At 56.7% G+C, this 21,545-nt stretch overlaps 1 protein-coding gene across 3 annotated transcripts; it reads left to right on the top strand.

Annotated features, from left to right (window-relative positions):
* The first annotated feature begins 6,136 nt into the window (after positions 1-6,136).
* On the top strand, positions 6,137-19,734 carry MCAM (melanoma cell adhesion molecule). 3 transcript variants are annotated; one of them, XR_008484035.1, is made up of 16 exons: positions 6,137-6,210; positions 9,696-9,823; positions 9,930-10,143; positions 10,247-10,317; positions 10,394-10,481; positions 11,526-11,705; positions 11,787-11,914; positions 12,416-12,575; positions 12,666-12,787; positions 13,044-13,182; positions 13,890-14,011; positions 14,091-14,229; positions 14,860-15,004; positions 15,395-15,512; positions 16,114-16,432; positions 19,219-19,734. XR_008484035.1 is itself a non-coding variant. In XM_054291378.1 (15 exons), exons 1-15 carry the CDS (start codon positions 6,144-6,146, stop codon positions 16,141-16,143), a joined length of 1,851 nt encoding a protein of 616 aa, XP_054147353.1. In that variant the 5' UTR covers positions 6,137-6,143; the 3' UTR covers positions 16,144-17,184. The 3 variants fall into 3 exon arrangements, 2 of the variants coding, with proteins under 2 accessions (XP_054147353.1, XP_054147354.1); XM_054291378.1 differs by lacking the exon at positions 19,219-19,734 and having other exon boundaries at positions 16,114-17,184; XM_054291379.1 differs by lacking the exons at positions 15,395-15,512; positions 19,219-19,734 and having other exon boundaries at positions 16,114-17,184.
* The last annotated feature ends 1,811 nt before the right edge of the window (positions 19,735-21,545 follow it).

The following is a 21,545-nucleotide window of genomic DNA, read 5'->3' as shown; positions in this document are numbered from 1 at the left end:
GACTTGGCAAGGGCTGGATGAGCGTGGAGAGGACCCCTCATTGTGCCCTGGGCAGCCCATGGCAGACCCCACAGCCTGACCCATCATCTGCCCCATTGTGTGGGTGAGTGACCAGCCCTGGGCCCATCATCTGCCCCTTTGTGTGGGCAAATTCCCAGCCCTGGACCCATCATCTGCCCCATTGTGTGGGTAAATTCCCAGCCCTGGACCCATCATCTGCCCCTTTGTGTGGGCAGTGCCAGCCCTGGGTGAGTGCCCAGCCCTGGACCCATTGTGTGGGCAGTGCCCAGCTCTGGACCCATCATTGCCCCATTGTGTGGGTGAGTTCTCAGCCCTGTACCCATCTCTGCCCCGTTGTGCGGGCAGTGCCCAGCCCCGGGTGAGTGCCCATCCCTGTACCCATCTCTGCCCCATTGTGTGGGCAGTGCCCAGCCCCGGGTGAGTGCCCATCCCTGTATCCATCTCTGCTCCATTGTGTGGGCAGTGCCCAGCCCCGGGTGAGTGCCCAGCCCTGTCCCGCCGGCGCCAGCACAATGGGGCCGTTTTCCGGCCGCCGCTGGGGGAGATGCTCTCGGAAGGGCTCCCAAGGAAAAGAACGGTTTATAAATAACTCCTGGCTTCCCCCGGCCGCCCCGTCCGAGCCCATCCCCAAATCCTGCCCTCCCTCCGTGCCTGCAGCGCTCCCAGGCTGGGACACGGACGTGAGCAGCCCGGGTGTGAGCCGGGGCAGGACGTGGCTGTCACAGCCTGTCCCAGGGCTGCACCTGCTCTGTGCCCGGGGCTCCTGCAGCCCCGGGATGTCCATCCAGTGACAGCCCTGGGAGGAGCAGAGGGCTCCTTGTCCCCGTGCCTTCCTTGGCACGGCTCTCAGCTGGATAAGGTTCTCCCAGGCGTGGCCCAGCTGTCCTTGTCCATCCACCCCGCACTCAGCTCCAGGGCAGGAGCGAGGGAGCTGCGAGCAGGGAGGGAGACATTCATTCCCACTTTGTCCCACCAGTCCCAGAGCAGGCCACAGGGATGCTCAGGAGATGCAGCAGCTCTACTCTGGAGACAGCCTGGGAGAGCTGGGGGTGTCCAGCTTGGGGAAGAGAAGCAGGAGGAGACCTTGGAGCCCCTTGCAGTGCCTAGAGGAGCTCCAGGAGAGCTGGAGAGGGAGTTTGCACAAGGGATGGAGTGATGGGATGGGGTTCAGGAGCCAGGATACAGCCTTCCCTGCCACCCCTGTGAGCCACAAACCACAGCCCTGGAGCTCTGGGGTGCTGCCTGTGTCCTCTGCCAGCAGCAGCACCGTCCCCAGGGCAGGATGCTGAGCTCTGTGCCCTGGCCTGGGTGACCCTTGCCAGCTCAGCTCCTTTTTGGGGCTTTGCCACCGCTCTGCATCCGCTGGGCCCCGGCCACCCCCGCACAGCTGCTCCAAAAGTCGCTCTCCTTTGTGACAGACATCCAGATGTCACCTTCCTTTCCCCCCCCCTCCTCACCCCACCTTCCTTCCCCCCTTCTGCTCCTGTCCTTCCTCTCTCCACCCTCGCGGCTCCTCCAGGCTCCCCTCCAGCCCCTCCTGAACAAAGGCCCCGTAGCCATGGTTAATAATCCCCTCAGAAAGGCCCTGCACAAGAGCAGAGGAAGGAGAGAGGAGACACAAAGGAGCTGCTGGGAGCCAAGCCCAGGAGGAAGGGGCTGGAGGGAGGCATTTTCCTCCAGCTGAGGAGGACACACAACTCCAAGAGAGCTCCCAGGGGTGAACGCAGACAGGGCAGGGGTACCCCAAAGTGACCTCAGGGAGCAGAGAACCAAAGACTGGGCAGCCAGGAGGGTGCCTGTACTCACCCCAGAGTGCAAAGCCCTGTGTAAGCCCCGGAGCCCCCCAAAATGCAGCAGCAGGGACTGGCAGGAGGTGCCCCGAGGGCGAGGGGAGCAGCTGGAGCTGCTGGGTGGTGTGGGAACACTCGGAGCTGGCCTGAATCCCATCCCTTCCCCGGGGACAGGGCCCCCGGCGGCCCTGACGGTGTTGTGTGAGGAGGTGCAGGCCTGGCTGGACGCAGCCAGAGGCTTCCACTCTGCACAGCTGCCCTGCATCCACCCAGAGACCTGCAGGGAGCTGGGACAGCCCCCAGCCCATGGGCACCAGAGTGAGCTCATGGGCACCAGGGCCAGTCCATGGGCACCAGAGTGAGCTCATGGGCACCAGGGCCAGTCCATGGGCACCAGGCCCAGCTCATGGGCACCAGGGCCAGCCCCCAGCCCTGGGTACCATGGCCAGACCAGCCCCCAACCCATGGGCACCAAGGTCAGCTCATGGGCACCAGAGCTGGGCCAGACTCCAGCCCATTGGCACCAGGGCCAGTTCATGGGCACCAGGGCCATCCCCAGCCCTGGGCACCATGGCCAGGCCAGGCCCCAGCCCGTGGGCACCAGGGCCAGCTCATGGGCACCAGGGCCAGCTCATGGGCACTAGGGGCAGCCCCCAGTCCATGGGCACCAGGGCCAGCACATGGGCACTGGTGAGGGTTCACTGGGGCAGCTGGCACAGAGCACCCCAAGCACCCCCCAGAGCCCACGCCAGCCCCTCTGGGCTTGGCTGCAGGGCTCAGGGAAGGCACAGGGCCCCCGTCCCACCTGGGACACACGAGCTGCAGGTCAGGACAGGCACAGGCACAGCCCACGCTGGGCCAGCTCCCTCTGGCAGCGTCCCAAGGTCCCCACAGCAGCAGGGATCTGTCTGGGAGGGCAGGAAAAGGTGGTGGAAGAGCTGTGGTATGTTTTGGGATGCACAGCCCCAGCCTGGCTCTGTGCTGGCCATCTCTCCCCTCTGGCTGCAGAGATCCAGGCCCAGCAGCAGCCAGAGGAAGGAGGCAAATGCAATCGCACACTTGCAGATCATTCCCGCGCCCTGCGATGCTCAGATAAGGCCGGGAAATCAGCCCTGCCCTGGGCAGGGTCCTGTGCATCCCACATTTCCAGCAGCTGTGCCAGGGCCTGGCAAAGCCTCACCTCTGCCAGGGGCAGAACTGCCTGCCCGGGCACGGCCTCATCTGAGAGGTGGCAGGAGGAGAGTGCTGGGAGCTGTGGGGGCACCAAAATCCCTGCAGTGCCAGGGAGTGGGAGCTGTGGGAGATACTCTGTGCCTCAGCTGGGGCCAGAGCTCTGCTCCCTGTTTCCCCTCCCCAGCTGTGTGCGTGGGGCTGCCACACAGGAGCCTCCTGCACGGTGTGTGTGCGTGGCTGGGAGCGGGGACTGCAGCCAAATCCATTAAGGCAGCAGATAAACAAGGAGGCGTGAGATCAGGCAGCAGGGAGGGGAGTGGAGGTGGCCAGCCTGCCACGCTCCCACGCAGCGTCCCCGAGCCCGCCGGGTGCCACACACAGCGTGGCAGGGAAATTTCATGCCATCTGTGCATGCTTTGTTTTCCAATCCTGCCCCTTTTCCCCAGAATTATTCATTTATTAGCGGGAAAAAGCTCGAGTTTCGTTCAAAGTGGAAAGGACTTTCCACTTTCTGGAGGCAGAGCCGTGCAGTGGGAGCAGGGGGCTGCCTGCCTGTTTTGGGTGGCGTGCTCCCCAGCCTGTTCTCCCCAGGGAGTGGCAGTGCCCTTTCCAACTGCTGGGAATTTTCTGCAGAGGTTTTCTTAGCAACGTTCTGCTTTATTTTTAACGCGGAATAAAAGTTATACCCAGAACAAAATGCACCAGGGGCATGTCAGCCGAGCTCTCCCGCTTTGTTTGCCTGACTTTGGTGGATGCTTTCCCGTGGGCCTCCTTCCTTCATTTGAGGGGTGGCATTTCAGGGGTGTTTTGTGCCAAGTGGAAAATCCCTTTCCCTGCTCCAAGGAGAGCAGAGCCTGAGGCTCCTCCGGTGCTGCATCCTGCCTTTGGAGGGAGGGAGAGAGAGGGTCAGAACATTGTCAGGGAGTCCTTGAGCTCGGGGTACCCACTCAGGGTGGATTTCCCCACCACAAACAGGGAGCTCCTGCCACGAGCTGTGACAGCATCCCAAAACTGAGGCTGTGAGGCGGGAGAGCAGCTCCTGAGCATCCCGTGGATGATGGCACAGCTCCCTCCTGCACTTGCTCTTCCCAGCAAAGGGAGGAGGCCTCCCGTGTCCAGCAGCAGCTCGAGGGCTCTCAGCCTTATCGCTGCCCAGCATTGCCATTTTAAGCAACTGATCTCCTGGGGGAAAAAACTTAATCATTTCCGATGAATCACTGAGTGTGTTTGGCTGGGAAAGTCTTGTGGGGGGGGCGTGCTGGTCAGCCATGCAGAGGAGGAGGAGGAGGAGGAGGAGGAGGGCATGGGAAGGGCCGCTGCATGGCACCAGGGGCCAGCACAGGGGGCTCAGGGCAGTGGGAGAGGTGCCTGGGCATTCCCAGGAGGAATTCTGTGCCTCAGAGGAACCTGCAGCCCAGCTGTGCCGCAGGGGAACGTGCAGCCCGGCCCTGGAGCGGCTCAGGGGCATTCCCAGGGGGAATGCTGTGCCTCAGAGGAACCTGCAGCCCAGCTCTGGAGAGGCTCAGGGGCATTCCCAGGAGGAATGCTGTGCCTCAGGGGAACCTGCAGCCCAGCTGTGCCTCAAGGGAAGCTGCAGCCCAGCCCTGGAGAGGCTCAGGGCAGTGGGAGAGGTGCCTGGGCATTCCCAGGAGGAATTCTGTGCCTCAGAGGAACCTGAAGCCCAGCTGTGCCTCAGGGGAACCTGCAGCCCGGCCCTGGAGCGGCTCAGGGGCATTCCCAGGGGGAATGCTGTGCCTCGGGAGAACCTGCAGCCCGGCCCTGGAGAGGCTCAGGGAGGGTCGGAGGGATGCAGCCCCTTCTGCCGGGGGACGGGGATGCTGCAGGGACAGCAAATGAAGGAGAGAAAAGGATGTGCAAAAGTTCAGAGCGTCCGGGCTGGGAGCGGGAGGAGGGCACTGTCACAGCCCTGGGTCTGTCCCCATGTGTGAGGAATCTGAATCAGGGAGTTTCGGCTGTCCTGTGAATGGGGTAGCGAAACGGAGTTGAGGGTGAAGAAAATCTTTGTCCTCCAATGGCCCCCCTGGCTCTGATTGACCCGGGGAAACTGAGGCACGGGGCCAGGCTGTGACAGCACAGGGGCGCTGGGGCCGGGTGCGCTGTGTCGCTGCCTGCGGGCAACTCGCAGCACCTGGCGGGGTTTGTTGCGCTCCTCCCGCTCTGCCGCAGGGGCCGGGCTGGGTGATTACCCCTGGATAATGGGAGCCTTGTGCAGCTCTGCGAGTCCCCCGCCCCCGGGCCGGCCCCAGGCCAGGCTGCTGCCCCGGCCACCGCGGGAGCAGCCTCCGCACAGCCGCCCCATTCAGCAGCAGCTGCGCGGGGGCTCGGATGGCTGCGGTGCCCAGGGGCCCCGCCTCGGGGACAGCGCGGGGCTCCCGGCGGGGCTGGGGGACACCGAGGCCCAGCAGGGCTGGGGTGACAACCCTGCAGACCCTGGGGACCCGCTGGACACGAGCCTGCTCCGCCCCCATCCCAAACTGCCCCAGGTGTCCTTTGGAGCCCGGGCAATGACAAAGAGCGTTTTGCCTGCCTGCTGTGAGCCTGTGCTTGTTTGGCGCGGGTTCAAAGGTGATCCCCCGGCTGTGCCGGGCTCTAGGGCACTGTGGGGCTGGGCAGGGCAGTAGGTCACTTGTGATTATCGGCACTGCTACCTGCACATTGCGCTCTCAGGGACTGTCGCGCCCCCAGCATACCCCAAACACTCTGAAAAACACATCCCACTCCTCGGCCCCCTTCTCTGGGTCTGTGAGCGATTCCACCTCCAGCGCCCGGCTGTCTGCCTGCCTCAGCCCGTGCACGCCCGGACAGGCAGGAGCTGGCAGCTCTGCGAGCCCCTCGGGCGGAGCTGGAGCTGGAGCTGGGGCCGGTCCGAGCGGGGCGGGGGCCGTGCCGTGCCGTGCCGTGCCGTGCCGGGGGCCGGACTGAGCTCTGCCCGCGACCGTGCGGGGCGGGACACCGCTCTGCGGGCCGGGCGGCGACGGCGCCCTCCCGGCTGCTGCTGGGGGTGATAAGCGGCTGCGGGCGGTGGGCAGGCACCGCGCCTTCCTCCTCCTCCTCCTCCTCCTCCTCCTCTCCACCTCCTCCTCCTCCGCCTGACGTCAGCCCGCGGCCCCGCTCAGTCTCGGGCTGCCGGCGGCGGGCATGGCTGGGGGGCGGCGGCCGGCGGGGCTCGCCCTGGGCTGGGGCTGCTGCCTCCTGCTCTGCTGCGGTGAGTGGCTGCGGGAAGGGCCGGGCGCTGCGGGGGCGGGCGGGGCGCGCACCTGCGGAGCGCCCCGGGGTCCCGCGGAGCGCTGGCGGGGCTGTGCCTCGCCCCGGGGGACACGGGGCTGCAGCGGGGGTGCATTTGCCGCTGTGCAGCTCCGGAGGTGGCGGCCGGAGCGGTGTCCCCGCGGAGCCGCGGCGGGGCCGGCGCCGGGAGCGCTGCGCCCCTCGGGCGGTGCCTGGCGCGGCTCCGGGAATGCTCGGATCGCGGGGTCGGGGCAGCCCAGGTGGGATCGGCCCTTCCCAGCGCGTGTGCCGCCCAGACGGCCCCGCGATCCGCGGTGGGGCGGGTCTGCGAGCCCCGTCCCGCTTTGGGGGCCCCTCTGCAGCCCCCCCAAGGCAGCGCAGGTTGAGGGGGGACCCACGTGCGTTCAGCGCGCACCGGGGTGAGCTGCTCGTTGTTAGGAAGCATCCACCCCTTTCCTTCTAAGGAGTTTTCCCCTGAGCGCTGTGTTTCTCTTGGCTTTTTTCGCGCTTTCTTTTTTTATCCACTTTCCAGTCCATTTTCACCCTCGGGGGGTGGCTGCGCTTCCTGCCCTGCCCCGCTCCGCGCATCCCGCCCTCCCCTCGCCGGGAGCGCTCCCGGTGCGCTGGGGCTCCCGGCCCCGCTAAGCGGAGGTGGCCCCGGCGCTGGGAACCTGCCCAGGCCGAGGTGCTGGACCCAAATCAGGCTCAGAGCGGAGTCTGGAGCGGGCTGCTCCCACCCCCGTCCCGTGCCGGGATCCCCTTCCCACAGCCCGTGCGCCGAGCCAGGAGTCTCTCAATGGTTGGCGGCCTCGGTGCGTTTGGAAGCCCAGACACGTGAAAGGCTTGATGCTTCCCAGAAGCACAAGGGGCCACGGCCAAGACATTCCCAGGCCAGCCAGAGCTGCTGAAACGGGGGGCTGAGCCCACCCCGGGGCTGCCTGAGCCGCCCCATCCCTTTGTGCCCCGCGGTCTGGCTGTTAGAGAGGTGTCTGTGTGCTGTCACCCGGCTGCGGGGTGGCGTTGAGAGTTTTGCCTCTCCAGCCGAACATGACAGGTCCTGACAGGGTGGTGAGGTGGTTTTGGGGTGCGAGGGGCAGCAGAGCCCTGGTTCGTCCCCATCCCGGGCACGGCGGAGGCTGTCGGTGTCAGGAGGTGTTTGTTGGTCACTGCTGGTGGTGCTGCTTCCTGCGGGGCTGGGGCTCTGCACCCTCTTTCTTCTCTCTGTGAGGAGCACAGGATGTGGGTGATGCTGTTTTGGGGCACCCCGGCTGGTGGATCTGTGCAGAATAGGAGGGGTAGCATGTGTTGTGCCTGCAGCAGGCAGGATCTGGCCGCAGCTGGTTTCCCTGAGAGGGGAACGCAAACCCACGGAAAGCTCAGGCGTGCCATGTGCGGCCCCAGAGCCCTGCGGTGCCTCTGCTCCGGGTCGGGGGCTCTGTGCAGCCGCACTTCTCGCCGCACACCTCGGCTCTGCAGGAGGCTGGCGAGGGACTCCGCTGCTCCCCACCCCCTTCCCCGGCTCTAAAAGCAAATCTTTGTTCTTGCGGAGCCCTGGCTGCCGGCCGGCTGTCCGCCAGCCAGATGGAAAAGGCACGGGGGCTCTCCTTCCTCCTTCCCCGCTCTCGCTCCCTGCAGACGCCGCTCCAGATCCCGAGGTCTCCGGCTGGAGCCGTGCCAGGCACTTGGGCTGGATGGGGCTCGGTGCTGCAGCTGGGCTGCTCCACGCGGGGCTGATGGATGTGCCCAGGCTCCAGCGCCGAACCTGCAGCTGTGCCGGGCACAAGGGAGGATCGCCAAGTCCTCAGAGCCTGCTGTGCCAGGCTGGCTGTGCCCAGCGCCTCTTTAGCCTGCCCACGCACATAGCTAAAGGTCTTGGAGCCGTAGAAGCGAGCCTTGTGTCGCCAGGCTTGTGAGGGACCTTGTGAGTGTCCCCTTGTGTCCCTCTTCCAGCCTGTCCCGGGGGAGGTGGGGAGCAGTGAGCCCTCTTTCCAGGCGGGGCGGGGGCTGCAGAGCCCGTGTCAGCCTCCTCAAGGGCAGTGGATGGCTGGGAGGGCTGCGATCCTCATGCCAGCCCCGGATGCCAGCCATTCTCCAGCTGTGAGCTCATGGTTTCGGTTGCTCGCTGCCTGGTTGAGGGCTCTCATGCCGAGCGGGTCAGGGGGAGGGCCGGCTGCTCTCCAGGGGCTGCCTCTGCCTGGGGCCCTTGCCCGAGCTCTGAAAGTGATGGAGAGGCAAAGTCTGGCCTGGCTGCCTGCAATCCCGAGTGCCAGGGCACACCCCAGGCCCAGGCTTGCCCATTTGTGCAGGTGCCCTCCTGCAGCAGGCAGCCAGGTTGTGGCTGTGCAGGCGGGCAGTTCCTCCTGTGCAAAGTTATCTTTTTCTTTGTACTCTCAGCCAGTTTCCTGTCCCTGCTGCATGCTTATCTCTGGGACTTTCACCTGTTTTTCCAGCACCTTCTTTGCCTGCCGTGATTTTCTCATCTCCCTGTGCCAACTGTGCTACGCTGAGGAGATGGGCGAGGGCCAAGGGAGTTCTGAGGGGCTGGTCCTGCGTGTCGGGGCCTTTGCTGTGGCAGGTGGGCTCCTGGCTGCGTTTTGGCTCTGTGCCACCACGTACCCACTGCAAACAAAGAGCATTTTGTGGGCACGGCGCTGCCCTTTGAAGTCACCCCGTGGCGGCTGTTGTGGAGCGGGCACTATCAAGGGAGATGTTGACACAGCTGCTTCCTCCAAGCCTCTTGTCCCCAGCTCCCATACCTGGGCTACCTCTGTTGCTTGGGGACAGGCTGTTGTCCCCTCTGCAGGGCCGTGTGCCAGCCCAGGGCGTGCAGAGCCCCCCTTGCTTTGGCAGGGATGGTGGCAGTGACGCTCCCAGCCCTGCTGTGGTGCCGCCCTTGTCCCTGCTGTGCCCAACCCCTTGGGCAGCTGCTCCGTGCCCTGTCCTGGATCAATAGCCATTATCTTCCCATCCTCCCTGGAGCAGGGCCAGCAGCTCCATTACTGCTGGGGGCAGCTGGGCAGGGAGGAAGGTGGGGTGCAGGGATGGGCCCCGTGCCTTGGGTGGGCAGAGCTGGGCAGGGAGCAGGGGAAGCCTTGGCAGTGCTGCAGGCATGGATGCTTTGGCTGCTGGGGGCGGCAGGGTCCGAGCTTGTGGAGGGACCTGGGAGTGCCAAGGCCGTGGTGGATGGGGACGTGCTGCCTCCCAACGGTGCCCTGGGGACACAGCTGGTGGGGGCACGACATGCCATGTCCCCCCTTTGGGTACAGGATCGCTGGACTGAGCACAAGGGCTCCCTGTGGATGCTGAAGGCAGTGTGGTCCTGGCTGTCACTCCTGCTGGGCTGGGACACAATGTGCAGAGCACAAGGCACAGATATTTTGGGGGATGGAGATGGGGACAGGCTGCGCTTGGACAGCCCATTATTCCCCATTCTTCCTGCCCCTAAGAGCAAATTCTGTCCCACAGCTTCAGCCAGCAAGCTGGAGATCTCCATGCCGCCTGAGGTGGAAGTGGAGCTGGGGGGCACAGCCAGGATCGAGTGCAACTTCTACATCCCTGAGAATGCCTCCTACACCTACATCGACTGGTTCTACGTGAGTGCTGGCCTGGGACAGCAGCTCTGGCTGCTGGGCAGGGGGGGGAAACCAGCCCAGGGCTTCCTGCAGGGCCCCCAGCCCAGCCCTGCCCCTCACCTTGCAGGTGGATCGCAGCAACAGGCAGGTGAGGCTGTACCACATCACGGCCAACGGCATCCTGGAGGATGACACCGACTACAGGAAGCGTCTGTCGCTGGGGGACGACAAGGCCCTGTCCATCAGCGAGGTGACCCTGCAGGACCCCAAGGTCTTCATGTGCCAGGTTGGAGCTGGCAGCTACGGCATGGGCGAGAACAGCACCGAGCTCAGCGTCTACAGTGAGTGACTCCCCCTGGGCAGCTGCTCTGGGGGCTGGCGGGGATCCCACCCCAACCCTAACCCAACCCATCCCTCATAACGTGCGTGGGTTTCTCCTTCCAGAGCTCCCCACGACCCCCGAGATTAAGCCCAACGCAGGAGGCATCTCTGTGCACAGCAGTGAGACCCCAGAGGTGAGGACACACACAGGGGACGGCGAGGCTGCCTGCCAGCCCTGCCCTGTGCTCACGGCCCTCTCTGCCACCGCAGATTGCCAGGTGCGTGAGCAAAAACAGCCTCCCAGCTCCCAACATCACGTGGCACAAGAACGGGGAGCAGCTGCACGCCGGGGAGAACAGTGAGTGGGGATGGGGATGGGGATGGGGATGGGGATGGGCAGCCAGGCCAGCAGAGGGGCTGGGGGCTGCCTGGCAGCCAGGGAACCCCATGGAGCCAATGAGGGGGGGTGGTCCTAGGAGGAGGGAAGAGATGAGAATCTTGACTCTATGATTTATTCTTTTGTGATCTTAAAGATATTTTAAGTATCTTTTAATATATATATATATATTAAAAATCACAATTATATATATATATAAAAAAATATATAATACAATTATATATAATATATATAATATATATATAATAATATATATAATGTATATATAATTATATATAATATATAATATAAATATATATTATTAATCACCATTTGTATTGTGATATATATAGATTAAAAGATATATTAAAAGAAAATGATCTATTACAACTATACTAAAAGATATAGTATGTCTTTTAGTATATATATACTATATATATTTTATATATATATTTTATATATATATAATATAGATTTATATATATATTTTATCTATATATATCTTCTAATATATAGATTAGAAGATATTTTATCTATATATATCTTCTAATATATAGATTAGAATATATATATAAATAAAATATATATTAAAAGAAAATGATTTATTAAGACTATACTAAAAGAATAAAAGAAAAGATTTCATTAGAAAACTAGCAAGGAAAAGAAAAGAATAAATATAATAATAAGTATATAATATAATATAATAATAATTATAATCATAATATATAATATAATAATAAATATAATTATAGTAATATATAAAATATAAATATATAATAACAACAACAATAATAAATATAATAATATTAAAATCTTGTGACTGCTCACAGCCTCGACACAGGTGGCTGTCATTGTTCATCAAGTCAAAACAATTTCACATGCTGGGTAAACAATTCTCCAAATCACATTCCAAAGCAACAAAACACCAGAAGCTGAAGCTCCTCAGTGTCCCGAGAGAAAAAAACCCTAACAAAAAATGATTTTTCATGAAACACGTCGGTGACAAGCCCTCTGTGTCCCCCGCAGAGGTGTTGATGCCGTCGACGGTGATCCGCGAGTCCAGCGGGCTGTACACGGTGAGCAGCGCGCTGCTGGCGCCCGTCACGCGCGAGGACCGCCACTCCCGCTACCACTGCTCCGTGCACTACCTGCTGCGGGGCCAGCCGCGCGCCCTGCACTCGCAGCCCGTCCAGGTCAACGTCTTCTGTGAGTCTGGGGGCCGGGGGGCCGCGCTGGGGCCCGGCAGAGGGGCTGCTGGGCACTGACCCTGCCCGTCCCTGCACCCAGACCCCTCCAAGAACCTGAATCTGAAGGTGATGCCGTCCTCGACGCTGGTGAAGGAAGGGGACAATGTGACGCTGGTCTGCGAGGCTGACGGGAACCCACCGCCTGTCTTCAGCTTCTTTAAGAAAAACGTGAGGCTGGAGGGGACCAGGGCACTAAACATCTCCTGGTTGCTCCTTGCGCCCTGCCCAGAGGGTCCTGGGGAGGGGACACAGTGGCTGGGTTGGGAGGGGGCCTGTGTAAGGCTGAGGACTCTGCTGTGATGGTGTTCACAGGGGTCTGAGGATGAGGGAAGAGACTGGGATCTGACTCCATGTTTCAGAAGGCTTGATTTATTATTTTATTATATATATTACATTAAAGCTATACTAAAAGCGTAGAAGCTTTCATCAGAAGGCCGGCTAAGAATAGAATAGGAAAGAATGAGTCTGAGCCAGCTGACTGTGATTGGCCATTAATTAGAAACAACCACATGAGACCAATCCCAGATGCACCTGTTGCATTCCACAGCAGCAGATAACCATTGTTTACATTTTGCTCCTGAGGCCTTTCAGCTTCTCAGGAGGAAAACTCCAAAAGAAAAGATTTTTCATAAAAGATGTCTCACTCTGCTTTGTGCCTGCTGTCTGCAGCTGGATGTGTGGCAGGATGTGACCTCGCTGGCAGAGCCCGACAGCGGCGTCCTGAGGCTGCACGACGTGAATAAAACCAGCAATGGCACGTACAGGTGCCAGTCCCTGGACCTGGATGACATGTCACAGATAGAGGAGGACGTGGATCTTGTTGTGAACTGTGAGAGAGAGGGGAATGGACCCTGTGGACCTCGTGGTGGGTGCTCTGTCCCTCCTGCTCACCCTGCCCTGCTCTCCATCTCTCTCCCAGACATTGAAGGGGTCCATGTGAAGATGGAGCCGTCCTCCACCCTTCGTGAAGGGGACAGTGTGATGCTGAGCTGTGATGCCTACAGCCCCGTGGGCCTGAAATACCAGTGGAGGGACGACAAGGTGAGTTAACATCCCAGTCCTGTCGCGCTCAGGCTCAGCCTGGGCTTTGCAGCAAATCAGGCAGAGTCAGGATCTTGCTCTGTCTCTCCTGAGAGGCCACGGGAAAGATTCCCTCTTTCATGGACCTGCATTGTCCACCCCAACATTGTCACCTCCTGGCCAGGACTGCAGGGAGCTCCTGTGCTTGCAGGCTCCCTCACTGTGCTTTGGGACATGGGCACAGAGGGCTCATTGCTGGGACATTCCTTCCCAACAGGGCAAGAAGCTGGTGGAAGGGAACCAGCTCCTGGTGAAGAACGTCACCTTTGAAAAGTCCAACACCTTCAGCTGCAAGGTGATGGCCCCGAGCGTGCCAGGGCTGGAGCAGAGCAAGAAAGTGTCTGTGGCTGTCGAGGGTAAGATCTGTCCTGGGTGCAGAGTGACCCCTGGGTGCAGAGTGACCCCTGGGTGCCCAGGACCCACTCCCTGAAATCTGTGGGTGCAGAGTGACCCCTGGGTTTCCAGCACCCATTCTCTGGGAGCTGTGGGTGCTCGGTGCCCCCTCCCTGCCCAGCACCCATTTTCCTGCGAGCTGTGCGTGCAGAGTGACCCCTGGGCACCCTGTACCCATTCCCTGGGAGCAGTGGGTGCGGGGTGACCCCCTGGGTGCAGAGTGACCCCTGGGTGCCCTGTACCCATTCCATTGAGAGCTGTGGGTGCAGGGTGACCCCTTCCTTCCCATCACCCATCCCCTGGGAGCTGTGGGTGCAGAGTAACCCCTGCCTGCCCAGCATCCATTTACCCAGGAGCTGTGAGTGCAGAGTGACCCCTGGGCGCCCTGTACCCATTCCCTGGGAGCTGTGGGTGCTGATGTCCCCTGCTTGCTTTGAAACCATTCCATTGAGAGCTGTGGGTGCAGGGTGACCCCTGGGTGCAGAGTGACCCCTGGGTGCCCAGCACCCATCCCCAGGGAGCTGTGGGTGCAGGGTGACCCCTGGGTGCAGAGTGACCCCTGGGTGCCCAGCACCCATCCCCAGGGAGCTGTGGGTGCAAGGTGACCCCTGCCTGCCCCGTACCCGTCCCCTGGGAGCTGTGGGTGCTGATGTCCCCTGCCTGCCCCCAGACAAGCCGCGCATCGTGGCCATCAGCTCCCCGCTGTACGTGCGCCAGGACCAGGTGATCAACCTGACGTGCAAGGCCATCGCCTTCCCCCCGCCCACCGTCCAGTGGAGCATCAACGGCACGGTGAGAGCTGGGAGGGGCCAGCCTGGCACGCCCCAGGGGCTGCCCAGGCGCTGAGCCCTGCCCTGCCTGCCCTGCCCAGGCCCACGAGTACGTGGACAACCAGCACGTCGCCAGCAACCTGACGGTGCGGGTGAGCCGCGAGCTGCTGCGGGCGGGAGCCATGTGCCGCGTGTTCAACAGCCTGGGGTTCAGTGAGGAGCACATCCAGCTGCTGGTGGGTGAGTGTCAGGCCCTGCTCTCTGTCCCCAGCAGTGTCAGCCCCCCCTTGACCAGGCGCCGGCTGTGCCGTCTGCCCTGGGGGGGCTGAGCTCGGTGTCTTTCCCTCCCTTCCTGCTCTTCCAGATGGTTCCATCAGGAAAGGTCAGTCTGCTGCTGGTGTCCATCAGGACATGGGTTATGCTCACCTCTAGGCTGGGGAGGGAGCTTGGCTGCCGGCTCTGCACTGCTTCTCTTGCTGCTTCTCTCCCTGCCAAGCTGGCGGGAGGCTGAGGCTCTGTCCCCAGCAGGGAAAGCTCCTGCTTGTCCTCAGCGAGGCCACCAAGTGCAGCTTCTTGCAGCCCAAACCTGCTGGGCAAGGAAGCAGAGTGGATTGGCCTGGTGCCTTGCAGGAATTCCTGTTATCCACCCTCCTGTGGCACATGGGGCATGTGAGACCAGAGCAGAATTTCTGCATTCCTACAGAAACTGCCCCAGCGGAGCATTTCTGTACTGAAATCTGCATCTTGCAGGCAGCTGGGGAAGCACTGGAGCTTCTTTGGGAGGAGGAGCCTTTTCCTAACACAGAAGGGAACCTGGAGGGTGTCATGGTGGAACAGGCATTAATCTCTTCCTCTCCCTGTTGTGTTTAGACCAAAAGTCAACAGCAGAGAGCCAAGGGGTGATCATCGTGGCCATCATCGTGGCCATCCTCGTGGTGGCTGTGCTGGGCGCTGTCATCTACTTCCTGCACAAGAAAGGCAAGATCCCATGTGGCCGTGCCGGGAAGCAGGACATGTAAGCACTGCCACCTGTCCCCAGGGGCCTGTGGGGCTGGGGGTGCCTGATATCACTCATGCTTCCCATCCCATCCCATCCCATCTCACCGCTCCAGCTCTCCCTGCCCAGGCGGGAGCGCGGCCTCGAGGGCTCTGCAGCTTTTCCAGCTTCCCACAGGGAGGAGACAGCAGAGTGGTAGAGCAGCCAAGGGCCCCCTTTGGGGCAGCCCAAAGCTTTCTGTGAGCTGGAGTCTCTTTGGGGCAGCCCAAAGCTTTCTGTGAGCTGGAGTCTCTTTGACCCCAGTGCTGTGGTCCCCTGAGATGGAGATGGAGCCCCGGGGCTCGGCCAGCCACGCGCCCTCCTGGGTATCGCCAACGCGTCTCAAAAATTGTCACCTCCCTCCCCTAGCACAAAGCCAGAGGCCCGTAAAGACAAGATTGTAGTTGAAGTTAAGTCAGATAAACTTCCTGAAGAGGCGGGGCTCCTGCAGGGCGCCAACGGCGAGAGGAGAGCTGCAGCTGACCAGGTAGGACCGAGCGCGGCACCGCCCTTGGCTGCACCAGGTAAAGCTTTGCTGCCCTCCCTGGCACTGCCCACCCTGCACGGGCTCCATCATCCATCAGCAGCACTCGGGGGGGCTCTGGGAGGGAGGGGAGGGGACGATTCTGGGCGGTGACAAAGCCGTGCCCTGCTTGGCTCTGCCCCCTCCGTGGAGCAGCAGCCAGGCTGCCCAGGGCAGAAGGAGCTAAAATAGAAAGATGTCTGGCCAGAAGTCAGAGCAGAGGCTGCAGGAGTGATTCCTCTGAGCCAGAGATCTTGGGAGGAGTCTTTTGGGACATGTGTGTGCCCTCACCTGGGATGGAGCAGCTTTTCAGTGTCACTGCTGGGCACCACAAGATGCAGCCCCTGAGTCACTGTGGCTTTATTGCCTCGGGCCAGGAGGGAGCCCCTGCCTGGCTCTGCACAGCTCACACTCCCCTCCCCTCGTGCTGGGTGCCACCCTGGGGTGCCCCAGCTGTCCCCACCCCCTGTGTGTGTCACTATCCCCCCTGCAGCAGAGGGTTGGCTTTGTGTTCGCCCCTAACTTTGTGTTTTCCCCTCTCCCTTTCTCTTCTGGCGGAATGAAGAGCGAGAAATACATCGATCTGAGAAACTAGAGAGGAAACCTCCCAAGTGCTTTCTTCCTTCAAACCTTTCCTGCTCTTGGATTGCCTTCTCCCACCCCTGCTCCAGCCCCTGGGGAGCACGGCCAGAGAGCAGCCGAGTGTCACCATGCTGGGGACACCTCCCTGAGCCACCTGGCCACTACCTCAGCCCTGGGCTCGCAGGTGTTGCCTTAGCAGCAAAGCTGGACTCGCTTTACTACTCCAGAGAAGCCACAGCAATATTAGGAAGAATTCTATCCCATTAATCCCTACTTGGTGGAAGGATTTGAGGCTCTTTCAGGTAATCTGCTCTGCACATATTGTGGGAAGGTTTTGACACGATCTTTTTACCCTGACCTTGCTCAGAGAGGCTGGTGAAATTCAGTTTTTGGGATGTCTGAGGCACCTTGGCTGTAGTGGGCGCAGGTTGGAGAGGGGAGTGGAAGGGGGGAGTGTTGGAGAGGTGTTTGCAGCTTCCAGGAGGGTTTGAGTGCTTGGCTTTGTCTTTGAAGCATTCCTGGGTCAGTTTATCCCAGCGGTGCTGTGATCCCACAGGAGGAGAGGCCCTGGCAGAGCAAGGAAGGGGTGCCCATCCCCAGCAAGGTTTGGGGGTGTCTGTTTGGAGCTGTGCTGACCCGAGGGCAGGGCTCTCTCTCTCCCCTCTGAATTTGGTTCATCGTAGGACCCAGAGCTCCCCCAGGTTTCAATTCAATATTGGACAGGGCCAGTCAGTGACGTCTCAGGGTTTTTTTGTGCTCAGCCATCGCCAGCCCCAGGTCAAACTCCTCTCTGTGCCTCACTGCCACCTCTGGCTCCACGAGGAGGAGAGGAGAAAGGCAAGAACCTTCCATGAGCTTCTGTGGCACCTCCCCTGCCTCACCCCAGCGGGATCAGCCCCTCCTGCCCCTCAGTGCCCTCCCCTGAGCTCCGCTGCCCACAAGGCTTCGTCCCCTGCCCCACACAGGGGACCCGTCCCCGCCTGCTCCACGTGGTGTCCGAGCAAAAGCTTTGGTTTATATATATATTTTTGTTGGATTGTGTGTACATTTCCAGGAGTTTTATTTCTCTTTTTTTTTTTTTTTTGGTTGTCCGATACTTGTAAGGGTTTTTTTTTTTATATATGTGAAAATAAAGTATGGATTCAAAGCTGAGTCGTGCAGTTTGTTCCCACAGGCACAAGGGTGGGAAGGGCATTCCACAATCCCATGGAGGTTCCAACAGGATCCATTTATGCCCCTCTGGCTGCTAATAATACACTAATTACTATAAATGTTAATAAATCTCTCCATTCTGATAATAATAAAAATATATTGATATTTATAATAAAATAACAAGAAATTTAAATATAAAAATTTATAATAATTATAAAAATATATTTATATTTATAATATAATAAAATAACAATAATTTTAAATATAAAAATTTATAATAATTATAAAAATATATTTATATTTATAATATAATAAAATAACAAGAAATTAAAATATAATAATAAAATTAATAAAAATAATAATAATAATAAAAATAAAATAATAATAAATATATAGTAATAAAAATTTTAAAAATTACATAATCCTATTTTTAGGCTGCAATAGGTGATTGTTCCACTGGATCTTAAAAAATAATATTGTAAATAAAATTTACTGTTAGAATTTATTGATAGTTTAATTAATAGCTGATACCAATACTGTAGATGTTAACGCATACAGGAGATGGCAATAAACACTAATAAACTAACACTGGTAATTAATAAAACATATTAATAAAGCTAATAACTACCCTGAGGGGACAGAGGGCACATGCTGGTGACACCAAAGTGTCCCTTCTCCTTTGAATTAATAAGAATTAATTCCTGTGCCCTCATCTGAGCCCTTGATTAATTAATAGGGACTCAAATGACCTAAAGTAACCCCTATGACCTAAAGTAACCCCAATGAGGACATCAAATGACCTCGAACGACCCCAATGACCTCAAGTAACCCCGATCATGACCTCGAACGACCCCAATGACCTCAAGTAACCCCGATCGGGGCCTCAAATGACCTAAAGTAACCCCGAGCAGGATCTGAAATGACCTAAAGTAACCCCTGGAAAGCCAAAAAACTCTCAAATGACCTAAAGTAACCCCTGTGACCCCAAATGACCCCTATGACCTGGAGTAACCCCGAATTTGACCTCGATTGACCCCAATGACCTAAAGTAACCCTGATGAGGACCTCAAATGACCTCAAGTAACCTCATCTCTTCATTTCACCCCAATTGCCCTCATTTCAGCCCTCAGTGGCTTCTGTGAGAGGTTTTTTTCCCAAGTTTTTCCAAGTCACCCTCCCTGACCCCTCTGAGGGTCCCCCTGTTACCTCAGTGTCCCCCTTTGTCCCCTGGTGTCCCCTGGACCAGTGGGTCCCTGTTTGTTCCATGTCTGGGCCCCTCTGGAAGGTTGGAGTGTGGCAGAACCTGGATTTATTATATCAATTTTATATGTAAAATATTCATATATTGATAGATATGAATAGATATCAATGGGTATTCATGAATGGATTCAATCCCAAAGATTCCTATCTTTAGGATTCCTATCTTTAGGATTCCTGTCCTAAAGACATGATATTTTCCTATTTTTATTAATAATACACTCTAATAACTCTATTCTAGAATTGTAACTCATATACATGTAATTCTAGAATTGTGTAAGATATTTATTTATTTATTTCTATTATTTCCATGAAATAACTTTCAAATCTGCAGAATATTCCCTTGGATTCTCTTCCTGGGTGGTAACTTCATGTTCTTTTTCATGCTGATGGGTTAGAGCCTTTATTCATTGATTCTCTCAGGATATGTTTAATTATTATAATCTTTATATAAATCTTTCCTGGCCAGAATATAAATTTGAATTTACCAGATAATTGTGGTGATAATTATAAAATACCTCCAGAGTCAGTCTGCAAAGGATCCAGGAGATTGAAATCCTAAAATTTTCTTTTTCCAGCACTTACAGAAGCACCACAACACACACACACCATCTGCTACAACAAAGGAAATTTTATTTAAAAATAAAACTTTGTTTCGTTTTCTTTCTTACTGACACAGGTGAATGAAATCCCAAACAAAGAAGCTCTTAGTGGGCAGCATACAAGGATGGAAACAATTAATAAATAACATTAGTATAACCTCTAAACATTAACAATGCATCTGCAAACAAAATGAGGACTTTAAACCAAGTGAACCTTAAAGCTCAGCTACTCTCTGTAAGAATATTTACCTTCTGTTTTTCCTTATTCTTTACAGATCTGAAAGGATTAAATACTGCTATTATAATTTTATATTAATGACACTATTATACTTTTTTTTTTAAAATATCTCGTGAAAATCTCAACATTTTTTAACACTGATATTTTACAAATTGGTATTTGTCATCCATGAGGAAGAACAGCAGTAACAGCAGTTCTTCCTCCACTGGGAGTTTCAAACAAAAAAGATTTCTAGGAGGAACTTTAAAAATAAAATGTCCTTATTCCCCACTAATCTTTAAAGTGGCACCTCTGAGAAGGTGCCCTGGGAGTTGCATTTTTTCTTGCTCAACTGAAAAAAAAAAATAAAATAAAACGAACAAAAACCCCGACAAACCAATCCATCAAACCACATTTACAGCGAGGAGCCTGCCTCAGGATGAGCTCCAGAAATGTCACCAGGCTGGGGCAGGAGCCACATGCTGGGCCCTGGGAGGGCTGGGGGTAAGGACATGCACAAAAAAAGGGGAAATTTGGGATTCCTGATGGGCTCTGGACGCAGGAAATCACCTGGGAACTGCTCAGGGGGCACCTCCTGCTTCTCACAGCTCCTGCTGGGAGTGTCCCCACTCCTCTGGGAGTGTTCCCCATCCTGTTGGGAGAGTTCTCTGCTCCTTTTGGGAGAGTTCTCTACTCTGAGAATGTTTCCCACTCCTCTGGGAGTGTTCCCCATCCTGTTGGGAGAGTTCTCTGCTCCTTTTGGGAGAGTTCTCTACTCTGAGAATGTTTCCCACTCCTCTGGGAGTGTTCCCCATCCTGTTGGGAGAGTTCTCTGCTCCTTTTGGGAGAGTTCTCTACTCTGAGAATGTTTCCCACTCCTCTGGGAGTGTTCCCCATCCTGTTGGGAGAGTTCTCTGCTCCTTTTGGGAGAGTTCTCTGCTCCTTTTGGGAGAGTTCTCTACTCCTCTGAGAATGTTTCCCACTCCTTTGGGAGTGGTTCCTCACTCTTTTTGAGAGTGTTTCCCACTCCTTTGGGAGTGCTCCCCACTCTTTTGGGAGAGTTCATTTCTTTGGGAGTGTTCCCCACTCTTCTGGGAGTGTTTCCCCCTCCTTTTGGGAGTGTTTCCCACTCTTTATGGGAGAGTTCCCCACTCTTTTTGAGAGTGTTTCCCCCTCCTTTTGGGAGAGTTCTCCACTCCTTTGAGAGAGTTCTCCACTCCTTTGAGAGTGCTCCCCAATCCTGTTGGGAGTGCTCCCCACTCTTTTTGAGAGTGTTTCCCCCTCCTTTTGGGAGTGTTCCCCACTCTTTTTGAGAGTGTTTCCCCCTCCTTTTGGGAGTGTTCCCCACTCCTTTGAGAGTGGTCCCCACTCCTTTTGGGAATGTTCCCCACTCTTTCTGAGAGTGTTCCCCACTCCTTTTGAGAGTGCTCCCCACTCCTTTTAGGGACAGCTGCAGGACACCCCCAGCATTTTTTCCCCCACCCCACGATCCTGACCTGGCCCCAAGCTCCAGTCCAGACACGGAAGCTCCACGGCTGAAATGCTACAAAACACAGTGTCAGAGTCCAAGTGAGCATTGCCCACCCCTCCTGCTCCTCTCTGCACCCTTCCCAAAGCAGTTTGGTGCTGCTTGCCCAGCTCTGCTCGTTTCCCCGCAGGGGTGGATCCTCAGATCCAGCCTGGCCACGCAGCATCCCCTTAAGAAAGGCACTAGACATTTGGGTTGGTTTTCCTTTTTAAAGTAGCATCAGAAAGGTAATTTTCTTAAGAATAAAGAATGGGGAGGTGAAAGGAAAGAAGAGCAATCAATCTTGGGCTTAGAAAGAACAAGAAAAATCCACTGGGCAGTGCCTGGATCGAGCTGGCAGAGCACAGCCACAAGACATGGCCAGGACTCTGCTGCCCTCAGTGGAATCAGCAAATTCTTAACGTGTCTAAGGAAGAAAAGGCAAGACTTAAGTTTCTAAAATCAGTTTGAGACATAAACAAGTGCACAGAAAGGACACATGCAGAGAAATCAGCGCTACATGCCACAAAGATTGCTCTCCCTAATCTCTAATACCCAGAACAACACCCACAGGAACATCTCTTGGCACATAGACCCCAAAGACAGGCCTGGATCAGCTCTGCCAAGCAGGATTTCATGGAAATTACAGCCAGCCTGCCCTGAGGGGCTGGGAGGGCACA

The sequence above is a fragment of the Melozone crissalis genome, unplaced genomic scaffold, assembly GCF_028551555.1.
Source record: "Melozone crissalis strain CALT ecotype California unplaced genomic scaffold, PUWL_Pcris_2 ptg000092l_1, whole genome shotgun sequence".
NCBI classification, from domain to species: Eukaryota; Metazoa; Chordata; class Aves; order Passeriformes; family Passerellidae; genus Melozone; species Melozone crissalis.
The sequence above is the reverse complement of the archived record's forward strand: the minus strand, read 5'-3'. Positions and strand labels throughout refer to the sequence as shown.

Bases quoted from the DNA above. Each gene is read 5' to 3' on its own strand.
- MCAM (XM_054291378.1), top strand. From the start codon at position 6,144: ATGGCTGGGGGGCGGCGGCCGGCGGGGCTCGCCCTGGGCTGGGGCTGC. The intron at 9,824-9,929 runs GTGAGTGCTGGC...CTCACCTTGCAG, and splicing joins CCTACATCGACTGGTTCTAC to GTGGATCGCAGCAACAGGCA. The intron at 11,915-12,415 runs GTGAGGCTGGAG...TGCTGTCTGCAG, and splicing joins TCAGCTTCTTTAAGAAAAAC to CTGGATGTGTGGCAGGATGT.